The 19,032-nt window shown below is 37.3% G+C and overlaps 1 protein-coding gene across 11 annotated transcripts in view; it reads left to right on the top strand.

Moving 5' to 3' along the window:
- YEATS2 (YEATS domain containing 2) overlaps nucleotides 1–19,032 on the top strand; it is a 73,578-nt gene that overhangs the window by 7,746 nt on the left and 46,800 nt on the right. For 10 of the 11 annotated variants that reach the window (XR_002828240.1, XR_002828241.1, XM_023750631.1 and 7 more), the window contains 5 exons: nucleotides 719–964; nucleotides 2,910–3,025; nucleotides 11,693–11,854; nucleotides 13,668–13,779; nucleotides 17,773–17,817. Coding sequence is in view for 9 of the 11 variants with exons in the window: in XM_023750631.1 (XP_023606399.1) it covers nucleotides 719–964; nucleotides 2,910–3,025; nucleotides 11,693–11,854; nucleotides 13,668–13,779; nucleotides 17,773–17,817 (681 nt within the window). In the remaining 2 variants the exon portion in view is untranslated. Of the gene's footprint in view, nucleotides 1–718; nucleotides 965–2,909; nucleotides 3,026–11,692; nucleotides 11,855–13,667; nucleotides 13,780–17,772; nucleotides 17,818–19,032 lie in introns of those variants that run through there. The other variant, XM_023750635.1, reaches the window with a different exon arrangement.

The following is a 19,032-nucleotide window of genomic DNA, read 5'->3' as shown; positions in this document are numbered from 1 at the left end:
CCTAGGAACGTAGCACAGTGTGTCATACTACGTAATAGAACACACTGTATTTTGTATGCAGGTTAATGAGATACAGAAAAATACCCTAGGCTTCAGTACTGAACTGAGGGCAAAGTTTATGTCAGTATTAATAATTTTAAAGCATTGTATATTACATTTTTCTCCTACGTGGGAACTATTTAACATATGCATATATTTTTATATTCCTTACAGGAATGTTTTATTCAGAGCTGTTCTATCTATGTAAAGCGATGTGAACTTATTTTTTTTTATTTTTATTGATGAGAGAGAGAGAGAGAGAGAAACATCAATTTGTTGTTCCATTTTTTTACATTCATTGGTTGCTTCTTGTATGTGCTCTGACTGGGGATCAAACCTGCAACCTTGGCATTATGAGGACAATGCTCTGACTGAAACATATTTTTTTAAAGTCCAATTTTGCTTTCCATATGTTACTATGTATTTACCTTTATTTTTCATTTACCTAATACTAAAGGCTAAAGAGGACTTGTATCTTTAGCCTTTGGTGTTAGGATCTTTGCATAGTTACTTATCACTTTCTTGTTCTGGTGGTTCAGACCATGTTAAGGAATTAAGACTTTATTTTATGGGTTTGGAGAGATTTTGAAAGATTTTAAGCATGATCTTAAAGTAGATAATTTTGCCTACTTTTGATGAATTTGATTAAAGTTTATTTTGATTGCTTTCACTTTTGCAGGGATCAAAGACGTGTGATACAATGGTTTTTAATCATCCTGCTATCAAGAAATTTTTGGAATCACCATCTAGGTCATCATCTCCTGCCAATCAGAGATCAGAAACTCCATCAGCCAATCATTCTGAAAGTGATTCTTTATCTCAACACAATGACTTCTTGTCTGACAAAGACAATAACAGCAATATGGATATAGAGGAAAGACTCTCAAACAACATGGAACAGAGACCAAGTCGAAATACTGGAAGGGTATAGTTGGATGGACGGGAGGGAACCAAAGGAAAAGGGAACTATATTTATTAAGAGTATGTACATGTTATTTCATGTAACCTATTTTATAGGAACCCTGGGAAATAAGTTAATTATATTTCTTTTAGAGATGGGGAAACTGAGTCTCAATGAGATTCAAGTTATATGTGTCCACAAGTATCAGAACTGAGAGCTAAACCTATGTCTTTCCTTTTTGTTGTTGTTGTTTTTGTTACTCCTCACCCAAGGGCATTTTTCCATTGATTTTCAGAGAAAGTGGAAAGGAGGGAGAGAGACACATCAATAAGCTGCCTCTCACACATGCCCCCATCAGGGCCAGGGATCGAGCCTGCAACCGAGGCATGTGCCCATGACTGGAATTGAATTTGGGACCCTTTAATCTGCAGGTTGACACACTATCCACTGAGCCAAACCAGCTAGGGCTAAACCTATGTCTTTCTGATTTTAAAATTCAGTACCCCTGCATATGGCATCACTCCTAGTGCCATTCACATGGATATGAAAGAAATTTGAGGAGTTGGCAATGCTGTGACCTTGCCCAAGGTCTTTCCACTCTGTCATGTTTATTTGCAAGAGCAGTGATTCTTTCGCATTTTCCTCTGTGAAACTTGATATTCTAAGATACTTTGATAACTGGAGGAAATTTGACAAATGATAAATAGAATTGAAAACCATTTATTGCTCTTTGATCCTGCCAGTTTATGGAGTTGCCATCTCAAGATACTCTGAACTCGTTGGTATAATATTTGGCTTCATTTATTTTTATAATAATTTTTATTTAAAAAAAAAAAACTTTTTGAGAGAGAAAAAGGGAGAAGGAGAGAGAGAGAGAAACATTGATGTGACAGTGAAACAGCCCTGGCCAGGAATCAAACCAGCAACCTTTTGGTACAGGGGCAATGCCTACTTACTGAGCCACACCGGCCAGGGCAATATTTGGCTTAAGAAATAAGACTGATGGTTTTTCTCATCTAGGTGTTCAATGATAGAAAACATTTCAGGGTTGCTTTTCACAAACTCAGACATCAAGGATTTGATTTATTTTTTATAAAAATGAAATTGGACATTTTTATTATAAATTCATGTATTCATTGCTGAAAAATTTAAACTACAGAAAAGTAAAAAATAATAGAAAATCAATCATAATGCCACTAAAAAATCGGAACTCTTACTGTTTGGATTTACTTGCCTTTTTCAGTATTATTTCTGGGAAAATACTGTATATTTTTTCTTTTTATAATTAAAAAGAATTTAGGTTGTATTGATCATTGGATTTAGAAATTTATCATCTTTTATATAATATACATACTCATGTTTTTGTAACAAATATTTAGTACTTACTATGTTTCAGGCACTTTTCTAAGAATTGTACAAAGCAATCATGTAAGGTAAAAACTATTATCATCCTTATTGTATAGGTGAGGAAACTGAGACAGAAGTTAAATAATTACCCAAGATTACACATCTACTAAATGGAAAAACCAGGATTTAAACCCTGGCAGTCTGTCTCCATAATTAAACTTGAACTATTGTGTTTAAATTACTTCTCATCGGAAATGTTTTGATATATAGAAGGTTGAAAAGAAAGTAAATTTCATTGAGCTCTTTCCCCATTACCATTTCCCAGAGGTAATCTTTGTACTTAGTTTCTTGTGTATCCTTCCACTCCCTATTTGCATAGACAAAGCATATGTGTATGCCCATTGAGCACACACACGTGGAAATAATAGTGTACAAACTTTTTGTCTCAACTAATGCAAAAATTAGAGTAAAATTATTCTTTTATGCTCTGAGGTGCCACAAAGCCGGAGAATTTTATAATAAAAAAAATTGCAATTTATTCTATTCATACCTTGTATGATTTTACAGTTTCTGCCTATTGAAAATTGTCCAAATTGAAAATGAAAATTATGATTTCTTTCAGGACACCTCTAGTATTACTGGCTCCCATAAAACAGAGCAGCGGAATGCTGATCTTACAGGAGATGAGACTTCACGACTTTTTGTAAAGAAAACAATAGTAGTGGGCAATGTGTCCAAGTGAGTATCCAGTTAAATTGTCTCATTTTCAGTCATCTATTTATGTTAATAGAACTCTGGCATACTCCTGTAGTATTATAATAGACAGAGAGCTCAGGAATTCTTTTTTTCAAACTCTTAGTTGTTTTGTTTTAAAATATATTTTTATTGACTTCAGAGAGGAAGGGAGAAGGAGAGAGAGATAGAAACAGCAATGATGAGAGAGAATCATTGATTGGCTGCCTCCTGCATACCCCCTACTGGGGATTGAGCCCACAACCTGTGCATGTGCCCTGACCTGGAATCAAACACTGACCTCCTGGTTCATGGGTCGATGCTCAACTACTTAGCCACGCTGGCTGGGCAAACCCTTAGTTGTTTTAAAAGAAAAGTAATATCCAGAGACTTGAGAACTCTGCCTTAGTGTGTCTGCTAATCTTTGGCATAGAGTAAATTATGCTTGGTAAAAATTTCTAAGACATGAGGTTTTACACAAATGGTGTATTCAATAAGCATGTAAGCGTGGATAAGTTTAGAGAAACTTTTGACTTCTTCTGACCTAGTTTTAACTTAGGTAGGTAGTTCCTAAAAATGTTTATTTGGTTGCCAAATTGAAATGTTTCTAATTTATAGCAGAAGGTTGCAGACCAGTTCTTGAAGACAGAATTCCTCCAAGTTAAAGAGCTATCTATCTCTTTTAACAGTATGATCACATGCTATCTTTTGGGAATGTGAACATTTTTGCCAAGTATCTAGGAATGAATAAAGACATCATAAATCTTCAAATAGCGAAAGATTGTTATTTCCTCACAAAGTCTTATTTGCCCTTTTCCAACCCTGTTAGGTATATTTCCCCTGTTTTTCCTTGTCATTTTTCTCATATAATCATTTTCTGTTTTCGTACATTTTCCCCAAATCAGACTGGAACCTCTTTTGGGTAGGAACTATGTATTATTTATTTTGTACCTTATATTAGTTGGAGTTCAGTAAATATTTGCTTGATGAATAAATTGATATATTTATGGAAATTATAATTAGATTCAATTATTTAAAAAAGGATTTGGAATTACAATAATTATCTGGCAGGAAAATCAGACGGGGGGGGGGGGTGGCGAGGAGGGGATCTTTCAAGCCCCAATTAATGGATCATTAATAACAAACAAGAGGTACATAAAATCTCATGATACTAGAAACAAAGATTCTTTTTTTTTTTTTTTTTTAATATATTTTATTGATTTTTTTACAGAGAGGAAGGGAGGAGAGGTATAGAGAGTTAGAAACATCGATGAGAGAGAAACATCGATTCAGCTGCTTCCTGCACACTCCCTACTGGGGATGTGCCCGCAACCAAGGTACATGCCCCTGACCAGAATCGAACCTGGGACCCCTCAGTCCACAGGCCGACGCTCTATCCACTGAGCCAAACCGGTCAGGGCAGAAACAAAGATTCTTAATGATCCATGTAAAAGTATTTAAATGGAACCATAAAATATGATTAGGCAATTAGATTTCTGTTTTATAGATTATTTTAGAGTTAGCATGTATTCAGCTAAGGAAACTAAATAGTTTGTGTGAAGTGTTAGAGCTGGGGTCTTATATATAGTACAGGACAGATCAGCCCAGGAAAGGTCTAAACTAGAAATCTAAATAGATCCACTGGGCCACAAGAAGATTGGGTAGAAACAGTCATTGACATTTTCAAACAATTATGTCTAATTTGTAGGTTTTGGGGTTTTTTTAAGACAAGCTAAGACTAAAATACTGGTTAATCATAAATTTTAAGTAGAGGAAGTGATTGGCATGAAAATTGTAAGGTCTTTATTCTGGAAGAGGGTAAAAATACTGATTTACCCTACGTTTTGTTAGGAGTGCTTGTTGTAATATCTAAGATAACAACTAAAAGAATAGAGAAATTTAAACTTTAACAATAAGGGAGGGGTGGAAAATGAATGAGAAAAAGGGGGAAAACTGATTCTAGAAAAAGGCAAGCAGGGGCAGGAGGAGGGATATAAAGAAGAGAAAAAATAAGACAAATAGTATAAAATAATTTAGTAATAACAAATCTAAATGTATAAACAGTAATAAAAATGCATATGGATTTAACTAGTTAGAATATAGTAATTCTTATATTGAGATAAAACAACCTAAAATTCAGATCTCTGTTATTTATCAGGGACATCTAAATACAGAAAGATTGAGAGTAAGCAAATAGGATCTTGCTCCCAGCATATGTCTTCAGTTTGGCCCAAAAAGAAAAGAAAGTAAGCAAATAGATAAATTATAACTAGCAAATTCTAACCAAAGAAAACCAGTGTAACATATTAATATCAGGCAAAAGAGAATTTAAGACCAAAAGCATTCATAGAGGTAAAGATTTATTATATGATGATAAAAGGTTTTCTTCATCAAGAAGATAAAAAAATTCTTAGCTTCTGTGTACTTGATAACATAGTCTTAAAATGTCTTAAAATGATAACAAAGTCTTGAAATTGATAGAACCACAAGCAGAAATTACCAAATGCACTACCACTGACTTTATATACATCTCTCAGTAATTGGTACATCCAGCAAACTACTTATATGAATATAAAAAGTTGGAATATCAATTAACAAAGCTAAAGTACACACATAGAACATTACACAAAATGAGAAAAAAATTTAAGCATACAAGGAACATTTATGAAAATTGACTACATAGTAAGCCATAAAGCAAGCTTCAACAAAGGACTTGTATTTTTTCTAACCACTAGTGCAGTAAAGCTAGAAATCAATGACAATAGGATAACTAAAAAAACCTCCAATATATCTGGAAATTCAAAACACTCACAACAACTCATTAAGGCAATGAAAAAAAATTACATTAAAATAACCAGAACTAAATAATAAGTCAAAAGTTGTAGGCTAACACTAAAGGGATAGTTAAAGGGAAATTTAAAGTCTTAAAAGACTACAGTAGAAAAAAAGCTTAAAATTAATGAACTAAGCATCTTAATTAGATAATGCAGTGGGGGAAGCAAAGAATTTAGAGAGGAGCCCTAGCCGACTTGGCTCAGTGGATAAAGCGTCGGCCTGCGGACTGAAGGGTCCTAAGTTCGATTTCGGCCAAGGGCACATGCCTGGGTTGCGGGCTCAGTCCCCAGTAGGGAGCGTGCGAGAGGCAGTCAATCGATGATTCTCTCATCATTAATGTTTCTATCTCTTTCTCCTCCCTTCCTCTCTGAAACCAATAAAGAAATATATTTAAAAAATAAATAAATAAAAAGAATTTAGAGAGGAAAAAAAATAAACAGCATACATAAACATGGTGAAATTAAGTAAGGAAAAAAGATACAAATAAATATTAGAAATGAAAAAAGACATAACTTCAGATGCTGCACTGTTAAAGAGATAAGTGTATTTGAAAATTTAGATGAACTGAAGAATCCCTAGAAAAATACAACTTAAAAGTGATGCGACAAAGGAAACTTGGAATAGTCATAGAACTACTAAATAAATTTAATTATTGATTTTTTTAAACATTCCTCTGACAAAACCAAACCACACCACTTGGCTTAGATTGCTTTACAGGCAGCATGAATAGATAATTCTAGTTGTATACAAAATCTTCTGGGAACAAAGAGACAACACTTATCAACTTACATTATGAGGATATCCTAACTCTGTTCATAAAGCTTGACATGGAGTTCATAAGAAAAGAGAAATTATAGCCGAAACCGGTTTGTCTCAGTGGATAGAGCATCGGCCTGCAGACTGAAAGGTCCCAGGTTCGATTCCGGTCAAGGGCATGTACCTTGGTTGCGGGCACATCCCCAGTGGGAGATGTGCAGGAGGCAGCTGATCGATGTTTCTAGCTCTCTATCTCTCTCCCTTCCTCTCTGTAAAAAATCAATAAAATATATTTTAAAAAAAAAGAGAAATTATAGGACTTCACACTTATGAATATAGATACAAAAATACTGAACAAAATCCATAGCAAACTGAATTCAGTAACTATATAGAAATGGTTATTGTGAGCAAGAAATGCAAGTTTGGAATAACATTAGAAATCAATAAGTATAATAAACACATTAACAGATTAAAGAAGATAAATACTTGATCAAAAATGCAGAAACAACCTTTGACAAAACTCAACATCTATTTGTGATAAGTCTTCATGGCAGACTTAGAATTTAGTTAACTCAGATAAAGAATATCTTTGAAAAACCTACAGTATATTTTATACTCAGTGGTGAACTCAAGTCTTCCCTTTAGGATTAGGAACAAGACAAGAGATGTCTGGGGCCACCACTCCTGTTCAGTATTGCTCTTGGAGATACTAATGTAGTCCTGTTTAAAAAATTAAAAAGTATATGGATTAAAAAATAAATAAAATGTCATTAACAGATGATACTGTCTACATAGAAAAATATAAAGCAATTTTTGATAAAGTTTTAGAGTTAATGAGAGAACTTCACCAGGTTGTTGAATATAATATCAATACACAGAGATCAGTTGTTTCTGTGTGACAGCCACAAAATTAGAAAACATGATTTTAAAAGATGTATTTACTATAGCAATAAAAATACAGTAAATAAGAGACATGTAAGCTTTTCATGAAGAATTATAAAAACTTTAAAGACTTAAAAGAACTTAATAGTATACTATGTTCATGGATAGAAAGGCTCAGTATAATAAAGATAACACTTCTCTTCAAATTGATATGTAGATATTCTGATTAAAATCCTGACAGGATTCATGAAATCCACAGGCTGTTTTTTATATATGGAAGAGCAAAGAATCAAGACTGAACAAGAATACTGCTGATGAAGAACCAGATTAGGCCACGTGGTCTACTGCATCACTAAGGATAACTATAGGCATAGATGACATATAGAAGGCTATGACCATATTTTCTAACAGAATGTAATAAGGGGGCCTCGTGAAATAAAATCACCTGCATAAGGGAGGGCTAAAGATACTGGTTTTACTATGGGCAGACCTTAAGGGAATGGCTTGTTCTTGACTGCAATTGAGTAGGAACCTGAAGAGTCCAAAGTTCTAGCACCCTTAAACCTATGTGAAATCAACCCAAATCCTAGAGCAGTGATGGCGAACCTATGACACGCGTGTCAGAGGTGACATGCGAACTCATTTTTTTGGTTGATTTTTCCTTGTTAAATGGCATTTAAGTATATAAAATAAATATCAAAAATATAAGTCTTTGTTTTACTATGGTTGCAAATATCAAAAAATTTCTATATGTGACACGGCACCAGGGTTAAGTTAGGGTTTTTCAAAATGCTGACACGCTGAGCTCAAAAGGTTCGCCATCACTGTCCTAGAGGTTCCCGAACCCAAGAATAAAACACCAGTTATTTCTACATCATGTACCCACTTGGTAGTAAGAGCAAGGTTAATTTTTTTTAATTTCATAGTGATACTTGGAAAACAAAACAAGCTTTAGGGGAATGCCCCTTAGACCAAAAAAAAAAAAAATGTTTAAAAGAAAAGGATTAACTGCAAAAACTTTGGTTAGGTGATACAGCAGTTACGTTTTGCTACAATTTAAAATTTTTAAATTTCAGCTTTATTAAGATGTAATTGACAAATATATAAGATATTTAAAGTATACATTATGATCATTTGATATATGTATACATTTTGAAAGTTTTCCTCTTATCAAGTTAGTTCACACACCTATCATGACCTCACATAATTGCGAGAACATTTAAGTTCTATTCTCTTGGCAAATTTCAGTTATATAATACAATATTATTAGCTATATTCACAATGTTATAGCTGAAAGTTAGTATCTTCTTACCAGCCATTCTGTATTTTCCCCAACCCTCAGCCCTGGCAACTTTTTTTCTATTCTTTCTATGAGTTTGATTTTTTTAAAAAATATATATTATTGATTTTTTACAAAGAGGAAGGGAGAGGAATAGAGAGTTAGAAACATCGAGGAGAGAGAAACGTTAATCAGCTGCCTCCTGCACATCCCCAACTGGGGATGTGCCCGCAACCAAGGTACATGCCCTTGACCGGAATCAAACCTGGGACCCTTCAGTCCGCAGGCTGATGCTTTATCCACTGAACCAAACTGGTTAGGGCGAGTTTGATTTTTTTTAGATTCCACATGTAAGTGATACCATGCAGTATTTGTCTTTTTCTTTCTGACTTACTTCACTTAGCATAATGCTCTCAAGGTCCATCCATATTGTCACAAATGAAGGCCTCCCTCTTTCATGTCTCATGGTTGAATAATATTCCATTATAATCACATGTTTATTCAGCTGTTTATGGACACTTAAGTTTACTTGTCTTGGCTATTGTAAATAATGCTGCAGTGAACATGGGAGTGCAGATACCGCTTTGATACACTGTTTTCATTGTGTGTGTGTGTGTGTGTGTGTGTGTGTGCATATATATATGCATATAAATAAACACACACAAATGGGATAGTTCTATTTATTTGTTTGTTTGTTTGTTTGTTTATTAATTTATTTATCTATTTGGTAGAATTTACTCTTTAAGCCATCTGGTCCTAGAATTTTCTTTGTTGGGAGTGTTTTGATTACTGATTCAATCTCCTTACTAGTTAATAATTGTACTGTTCTAATTTTCTATTTCTTCATGATTCAGTCTTGCTGAAGTAGGAATTTATCCATTTCTTCTAGGTTGTCCAATTTCGGGTCATACAATTGTTCATAATCTCATTGTGCTTGTGTGATATCAGTTGCAACATCTCCTCTTTCACATGTAATTTTATTTATGTGAGTCCTCTCTTTTTTTTCTTGGTAATTGTAGCTAAAGGTTTTTCTATATTGTTTATCTTTTCAAAAAACCAACTCATAATTTCTTGTATCTTTTCTTTTTTATTTTTGTTGTTGACATTATTACAAATGTCCTCATCCTCCCCATCTTTGCCCACCTCCACCTAGCTCCTACGTACCTCCCCTTTTCCTCTGGCCATCATCACACTGTTATCTGTGTCTGTGAGTTGTGTGTATATGTTCTTTGGCTAATCCAGCGGTTCTCAACCTGTGGGTCGCGACGCCTTTGGCCGTCAAACGACCCTTTCACAAGGGTCGCCTAAGACCATCCTGCATATCAGATATTTACATTATGATTCATAACAGTAGAAACATTACAGTTAGGAAGTAGCAACGAAAATAATTTTATGGTTGGGTCACAACATGAGGAACTGTATTTAAAGGGCCAGAAGGTTGAGAACCACTGGGCTAATCCCTTCACCTTTTTTTAATCCAGTACCCCCTTTCCCTCCCCTCTGACAGCTATCAGACTGTTCCATGTATCCATGCCTCTGCTTCTATTTTGTCAGTTAATTTTGTTCATTAGATTCCACATATAAGTGAGATCATATGGTCTTTGTCTTTCTCTGATTGGCTTATTTTACTTAGCATAATAATCTCCAGTTTCATCCATGCAGTTGCAAAAGGTAAGCTTTCCTTTTTTATGGATGCGTAGTATTCCATTGTGTACAGGTAGCACAGCTTTTTTATTCACTTATCTGATGGGCACTTGTTCTGTTTCCAAATCTTGACTATTGTAAATAATGCTGCTATGAACGTAGGCATGCATATATTCTTTTCAATTGGTGTTTCAGGATTCTTAGGCTATATGCCCAGAAGTGGGGTTGCTGGGTCAAAAGGCAGTTCCATTTTTAATTTTTTGAGGAAACTTCATACTGTTTTTCACAGTGGCTGTACCAGTCTGTATTCCTACAACAGTACGTGAGGGTTCCCTTTTCTTCACATCTTCCCCAGCACTTGTTTGTTGATTTATTGACGGTAGCCATTCTGACAGGTGTGAGGTAATATCTCATGTGGTTTTAATTTGATTCTCTCTGATGATTAATGACGTTGAACATTTTTTCATTCTTTTATCTCTTTTATTGTCATTTTAGTCTTCTCTGATCTTTATTATTTCCTTCCTTCTACTAGCTTTCGGCTTAGTTTGATTTACTTTTTCTAGTTCCTTAGGGTTTAAAGTTAGGTTGTTTATTTGAGACTAGAGGCCTGGTGCACGAAATTTGTGCACGGGAGGGGGTTGTCCCTCAGCCTGGCCTGCACCCTCTCCAATCTGGGATCCCTCTCATGATCTGGGACTGCTGAATCCTAACCGCTTGCCTGCCTGATTGCCCCTAACCACTTCTGCCTGCCAGCCTGATCGCCCCCATCTGCCCTCTACTGCCGGCCCAGTCACCCACAACTGCCCTCCCCTGCTGCGACACACCTCCTCCGTGCAGCGCAGAGCTGTGGGACCTCCAGGCCTCACTGCGCGGAGCGGCCTCCAGGCCCCGCCTCCACTGTGTGTGCGGCCATCTTGTGACGACGTCACACGCGAGGGCACGAGGACCACCTAGGCTTTTATTAGTATAGATTTTTTTTTTTAGTGTAGGCTTTTATTGGTATAAACTTCCTTCTTAGAACTGCTTTTGCTGCATCCCTTAAGCTTTGGTGTATTGTATTTCCATTTTCAGTTGTCTCATGATATTTTTATTTCTCTTTTGATTTCCTCTTTGACCCAGGGATGGTTCAGTAGCATGCTATTTAATCTCCATATATTTGTGAATTTCCCAGTTTTCTTTTTGTAATTTATTTTTAATCTTGTTTTAAGTAGGTGTTAATTGTTTTATTAGGCTTTTGAAGGAAAAAAAGGATTCCGTTTCTTTTTCTTTTCCTCTAGGTATATACCTCCCGATAAGAGAGAAGAAAATGACCAATCAACCCACAAATGGATGGTGTATGTCCGAGGGTCTCGTAGAGAACCCAGCATTAATCATTTTGTCAAGAAAGTTTGGTTCTTCCTTCATCCCAGCTATAAACCAAATGACCTTGTGGAAGTTAGGTAAGCATACTTGAGTTTAAAGAAGTGCAGATTTATTGAAGTGGAAGAAAAGTGATTTAATTTGAAAACACTCCCTTGAAATCCTTTCTTCCCTCCTCCCACCCTCTCTCCCTCCCTCCCTCTCTCCCTCCCTCCCTCCTTTTCTTCCTTCACTTCTAGTCTTACATCTATCTTTTTTAAATTTAATATTTTAATTGATTTCAGAGAAAGGAAAATTTCAAACATATACAAAAGCAGAGTATATTGAACCCTAATGGATCCAAAACCAATTATTAACAGTTTGCCAGTCTTTTTTTCCATCAAATTTTCTTTTTCTTTCCTTTACAAATTAGGTTCTGACTGAAAATTCATTGGTTCAATTAGCATTCTCATGAGTTCCTCTCTGTCCTCTGAAATCATAGTCACTATTTGGGGAAGATCATATTGTGAACATGTCTTTTAAGTCTTCTTAGCAGATACATTCAAGTAAATTGTCACTTTCAAATAGAGTATTCATGACTTATTTTGTTTTTGCCAGAGTGGAGGAATAAATGAGTGTCAGGGGTAGCGAACATAATATTTCAGCCTATGTCTGTCAAGTAGCTATCAAGGATTCTGACTCATACTGTGACATTCATCAAAAACTTTATTTTTTAAAATATATTTTTATTGATTTCAGAGAGGAAGTGAGAGGGAGAGATAGATAGAAACATTAATGATGAGAAGGAATCATTGATTGACTGCCTCCTGCACACCCCTTACTGGGGTTCGAGCATGTGCCCTGACTGGGAATTGAACCATGACCTCCTGGTTCATGGGTCGAAGCTCAACCACTGAGTCACACGGATTGGGCCATCCAGTCACTCTAGTTCTTTATCTGTGAAAATAATGACATTGGATTATATGGTACTAGGGGCTCAGTGCACGAATTCGTGCACCTTGAAAGGAACTGTGGGCCGCGAGGTGCAGTGGGCACAGGGGTGGGTTTTGGCCCATCCTCTGTGCCCCCGGGCCCCCTCCCACCGTGGCCACACACCCCTACCCCTGTCCCCTGTCTGAGGCAACCCTGCTCCCGCCGCCGCCACTCCCACATGCTGACGGCGCTGGCCATGCTTGCACCCGCTGACAGCACGGAGTGATTGGGGCTGGCACCAGCAGTGGGTGGGAGCAGGGCCGGCACCGTCAGTGAGTGCGAGTGGCAGCTGCTGCCTCGATAACCCCTCAGGAGCAGGGGTAGGTGGAGAAGCCCTTGGGCGATTGGGGCTGGCAGCCGCAACTCGCACCCACTGACGGCGCCGAGTGATCTGGACTGGTGCCGGGCGCCGGCAGTGGGTACGAGCAGCGGCTCCAGCGCTGGCTGCGGGTGCAGGCGCTGGGCGGGACCTCGGTGCACGGGAGCAAAGAATTTTCAGTAGCCACCAGAGGCTTGCCCCAATGACAGCGACCGGCGCCCTGCCTTGGTCTGGTGCCCCCACTCACCTGCTCCACCATCCTGCCGCAGCCAACGCGTGCACCCCCTGGTGGTCAGCGCATGTCATAGCGACCGGTTGTTCAGTTCTGCCATACAGTCTATTTGCATGTTAGCCTTTTATTATATAGGATAAGTGTCTTAGCTCTAAGTATCCAATAATTGAAAATTTAATGTAGGTTTGAGTTAAATTTTTCTTTTATAATTTAGCATTTTAGCATAATGCAGCATACTGATTTAACTTTAAATGAGGAAATGTAAATGATTGTCAGAAGGATGTGAATTTCTAACTTATCCATTATGAGAAAACTTTTCCTCTAGAATGATTACACGTAGATTAATGTGTTAATATCTGCTCTCCCATAGAGAGCCTCCTTTTCACCTGACCAGAAGAGGCTGGGGTGAGTTTCCTGTCAGAGTTCAAGTTCACTTTAAGGACAGCCAGAACAAGCGGATAGATATCATACATAATCTGAAGGTATTGTAACAAAACATTGTTCTCTGGAAATGAAGTATCTCTTTCACCTGGTATTGAACGTAGTAGGTTAGTCCTGAGAGAAGCGGCCAGGTGAAGGATAGTGGAAGCAGGATAAATCTTTTTATGTTATGCTATAGCACTCCTTTGTCCCCTGAAGGTTGGGGGAGCGGGGGGGCCTTTACAGTTGAATGTATGTTCTTTAAATCAGATCATCAGAACACTTGAATTTCTGACCAGAGCTCACTGTTACTGTGTTACCTGTGGTTAATGTGTTTTTTAAAAAATTTTACTTTTCTATAAAATGAGGCAAATACAGCCCGGCTGGCATGGCTCAGTGGTTGAGCGTCAACCTATGAACCAGGAGGTCACAGTTTGATTCCTGGTCAGGGCACATGCCCGGGTTTCAGGCTCAATCCCCAATGTGAGGTGTGCAGGAAGTCACTGATCAGTGATTCTCTCTCATCATTGATGTTTCTATCTCTCTTTCCCTCTCCTTTCCTCTCTGAAATCAATAAATATGTATATTTAAAAAATGAGGCAAATACAGAAAGTCCTAAAATGCTGCTTCATTCAGCGTCATTATAATGATGAGATGTCATAGGAACTTAACTCTTTTATATATCATTTAACCTATAGTAGATTTGGTTTCATTATACTACTAGAGGCCTGATGCACGATATTCGTGCAAGGGGTTCGGCCCTCGCAGCCCCAGCGTCGTCCGGAAGGTCGTCGGGAAGGTTGTTTGGCTGTCCGGTCTAATTAGCATATTACAGCCGAACCGGTTCGGCTCAGTGGATAGAGCGTCGGCCTGCGGACTCAAGGGTCCCGGGTTCGATTCCGGTCAAGGGCATGTACCTTGGTTGCTGGCGCATCCCCACTGGGGGGCGTGCAGGAGGCAGCTGATCGATGTTTCTCTCTCATCGATGTTTCTAGCTCTCTATCCCTCTCCCTTCTTCTCTGTAAAAAATCAATAAAATATATTTTTTTTTAAAAAAAAGCATATTACACTTTTATTATTATAGATAGATGTTTTGCTTAAAGTTGTAGAACCTATCAACGACATTAAGTGAGGAGTTCCTGAAGTAAGCCTTGTCTGTTTATCTCCTAAGGATAAAGAATATGTTTATTTCCGAAGAGTAACGATTGAAGTGAACATGTTTTAGAAAATGTAAAGTACTGTAGCAGGTTGTAAAACTTTATTTATCCTCAGCTGAGGATATGTTTATTTATTTTTAGAGAGAGGAAGGATTGATCAGTTGCCTCCTGTATGTGCCCTGACTGGGGATCAAACCCCCAACCTTGTGGTGTACAGGAGGACAGTCCAACCAACTGAGCCACCTGGCCAGGGTGAAGGTTGTAATACTTTTGATTTGTATTGTCAGAAATCCTTCTCTGATATATCCACATGGTTTGTTATACAGCTATTATAAGTTACATTTTACAAAGTATTTCCTATGCCTGGGGGGTAATTACCATTATATAGTAAGCAAAAAGCCCCGAGTATAAAGTATATGTATAGAATGAGGTCAACCATGATTTTAAAAAAAACACAAAAGAAATATACCAAAATGTTGGAGTACATAATTGAAGTAATGATGTTGTGATCTATTTCCTATGGCCTTTTTATCTGTGTGTGGTTTTTTGAAAGTATTTTTACATAATGAACAGTTATAAAAATATTTTTTATAGTTGGAAGACAGACGATTTTTAAAATGTTCCTCTAGGCCAGCGGTTCTCAACCTGTGGGTTGCGACGCCTTTGGCGGTCGAACGACCCTTTCACAGGGGTTGCCTAAGACCATCCTGCATATCAGATATTTACATTACGATTCATAACAGTAACAACATTACAGTTATGAAGTAGCAACAAAAATAATTTTTTAAAAAAATATATTTTATTGATTTTTTTTATAGAGAGGAAGGGAGAGGGATAGAGAGTTAGAAACATTGATGAGAGAGAGAGAAACATCAATCAGCTGCCTCCAACGAAAATAATTTTATGGTTGGGTCACAACATGAGGAACTGTATTTAAAGGGCCAGAAGGTTGATAACCACTGCTTAGGCCCTCACTATAGTAGTCTTATATATATTTTCTTATATTGAACTTCTATAGCACCCTTACTTGTGGCTTACTACATTGTTCCCATTAATGACTCCCAAAACTGAGCTAAATGAAACTGAGTACATCTGCAGAAATCCGTTTTTTGTTTCCTTTGTTCTATAAATACAACTTTTCAACCTTAAGGCATGTTGAAATTTGTCCTCCATTGCTTGTTATGCAGCCATTGTAAGACAGCTTAACTTCATGTACACATTATTTTCTGGAGATTACTGTGAGATTAGATTTCTTTTTTGACCTCAGAGAAGAACTCAAATCAAATAAAGAATTTACTGCCTCTTTGTTCAGAGGAGCAAAATATGGTCCCACTTACTTACAAGATCTAAATTAGTTTTGCTTTCTTTTTATCTTTAAAAGATAGTTTTGCATATTGTATTCTCCATATCACTTAGAATTCCTGGTGAAAGATTGAGGCACAGTATTTTAAAATGATGTATTTAAAGCATTTCTTGTCAAGTTTTTTGAAAACTTAATTTTACTACATATTATATATCAACTAGAGGCCTGATGCACGAAAATTCGTGCAAGAATAGGCCTTCCTTCCCCCGGCTGCCGGCACTGGCTTTGCTCCAGCACCCAGGAGCCAGGCGGCTTCCCTCTGGCTGCCAGCAGGCACCCGGGACCCGAGTGGCTTCCCTCCAGCCCCAGCTTCGTCTGGAAGGATGTCTGGAAGGACGTCCATTCTAATTAGTGTATTACCCTTTTATTTTTATAGATTGGCCTTGAAACCTTAAACACCTGTATTGTGACCATGTGATTTTTATTTGTACTAGAGTATCATTTTTCCTGTCATTTCTATGTCAACCCTCAGAGCCATCTTTGCTTCTTCCATTTTTGTTCTAAATATTCATTTAGTTGCAGACCATTATTCTTCATAGTCTTTCTTATATTCAACCCTTTTATTGTTTCCTGATTAGCTTCTTTAATTCTAATCTGTCTTCATTCTGCACACCACCATAAGATTAGACTTCCCAAACTAAGAGAACTATTAGGGTATTCCTGGCTGAGAAACCTATATTGCTTTTATTTTTTGTGATTATAGATAATGCTGCAGTAAACATCTTTTTTTGTAAAATGTCCTCCATTTTTGGATTGTCCTTAGAATGGGTTGTTAGAAGTCTATATTTTATATTAAAAGTATAATTACTACATGTATGTCTGAGTTTGTTTATATTAATTTTACTCAATTCTTCCCCACAACATTAAGAGGGTTTTTGTTGAAGTGATGAATTTATATTATGAAAAAGTAGTTATGGTATGAAAACTTGTGGTGAAAGAGGTTTTAGGTAAGATCCTATCTAATAATAGACAAACATGGTAATTGACCGTACCTTCACTACACCTCCCATTGGCTAATCAGCATGATATGCAAATTAACCGCCAACAAAGATGGCTAATTTGCATACTGCAGGCAGGGCTGACAGCGCACGACACTGCCTGCGGGACCCGAGACCCGGATCCGTGACCCAGCGAGGCGGGGCCGGCTGTGCGCGACGCTGCCAGCGGGACCCGGACCCCTGACCCGGCGAGGCAGGGCCGGTAGTGCCCGACGCTGCCTGGGGGATCTGGGCCTTGGATCCGTGACCTGGCGAAGTAGCAAAGCGGCGGAGAAGGGAGAGAGCCCAGGTGGCAGAGAAGGGAGGGAGCTGAGGGCTAAGTGGCGAAGGGAGGGAACGAGGCAGTGGAGAAGGGAGAGAAGCCCGCCTTGGTGGGCTTCGCTCCCTTCTCTGCTTCGCTGCGGTCTCAGGAAGCCCTATTCTTGCAGGAATAGGCCCGAGGAAGCCCTATTCTTTCAGGAATCTTCCTGCAACGGGCCTCTAGTATATTTATAAGTAAGCTTGTGAAACCTAACTCTTCCTTTTGTCTTTAAATAGCTGGATAGAACTTACACTGGCTTGCAGACTCTTGGAGCAGAGACGGTAGGTTTTTTCCCCTATAGCATTATTTGGGAACAAATAGACTGAAAATTGATCTTCATTTTTAGTTAGAAAAAAAATGAGTGCTAAATTTAGAAAAATTTTATATCCCCCTCATTTATTTATTTTTTAGTGTGAAAAAAATACACATAAAATTTACTATTTTTAAGTATACATTTAAGTATTATTACATATACTCACATTTTGTGCAGTGATTGCTATCACCCTTTTGGAAAACTGAAACTGTAACAATTTACAATAATTCTCTATTCTCCTCTGCCTCTAGCTCCTGGCACTCACCCTTCTACTTTCTCTCTCTCTGAATTTGACTACACTAGATGCAATATAAGTGGTATCGTACAGTGTTTTTTTTTGTAACTGGCATGTTTCACTTAGCATAATGTTTTCAGGATTTATCCACATGGTAGATGTGTCCGAATTTCCTTCCCAAAAAGGCTGAATAATGTTTCATTATATGTATACACTACATTGTGTTTATCCATTTATCTATCTGTGAACACTTGAGTTGCTTACATCTTTTGGCTATTGTGAATACTAAGAACGTGGGTCTGTTTGTTCTAGTCCCTGCTTTTAATTCTTTTGGGTAGATACCCAGCAGTCAGATTGCTGGATGATACTGTAATTCTTTTTTTAATTTTTTGAGGACCTGCCATACTGTTTTCCCTAATAGCAGCACCATTTTATATTTCTACCAACAGTGCATAAGGGTTCCAATTCTCTAGCACTTGTTGTTTTATGTCCTTTTTATAGTAACCAGGTATTTCATTGTGGGTTTGGTTTATATTTCCCTAATGGTAATTGATGTTGAACATCTTTTCATGTGCTTATTGGCCATTTGTTTATCTTCTTTTGAGAAATGTCTTCAAATCCTTTACCCATTTTTGAATCGGGTTGTTTGGTTTTTTGTTGTTGAGTTTTAGGAGTTCTCTCTATATTCTTGGTATTAGTCTCTTGTTAGATATATGAAATATAAATATTTTCTCCCATTATGTGCGTGATCTTTACATTCTTTTTTTTTTTAATTTTTCATTCTTGATTATGTCCTTTGATGCACAAAAGTTTTTAGTTTTGACATAGTTCAATTTATGTTTTTTTCTTTTGTTACATGTTTTTTTGTGTCATATCCAAGAAATCATTGTCAAAGCCAATGTCACGAAGCTTTGCCCCTATGTTTTCTTCTAAGATTTTTATTGTTTT

This window comes from Myotis lucifugus, unplaced genomic scaffold, assembly GCF_000147115.1.
Source record: "Myotis lucifugus unplaced genomic scaffold, Myoluc2.0 scaffold_14, whole genome shotgun sequence".
In the NCBI taxonomy this organism is placed as follows: Eukaryota; Metazoa; Chordata; class Mammalia; order Chiroptera; family Vespertilionidae; genus Myotis; species Myotis lucifugus.
This window is presented reverse-complemented; position numbering and strand designations above follow the sequence as displayed.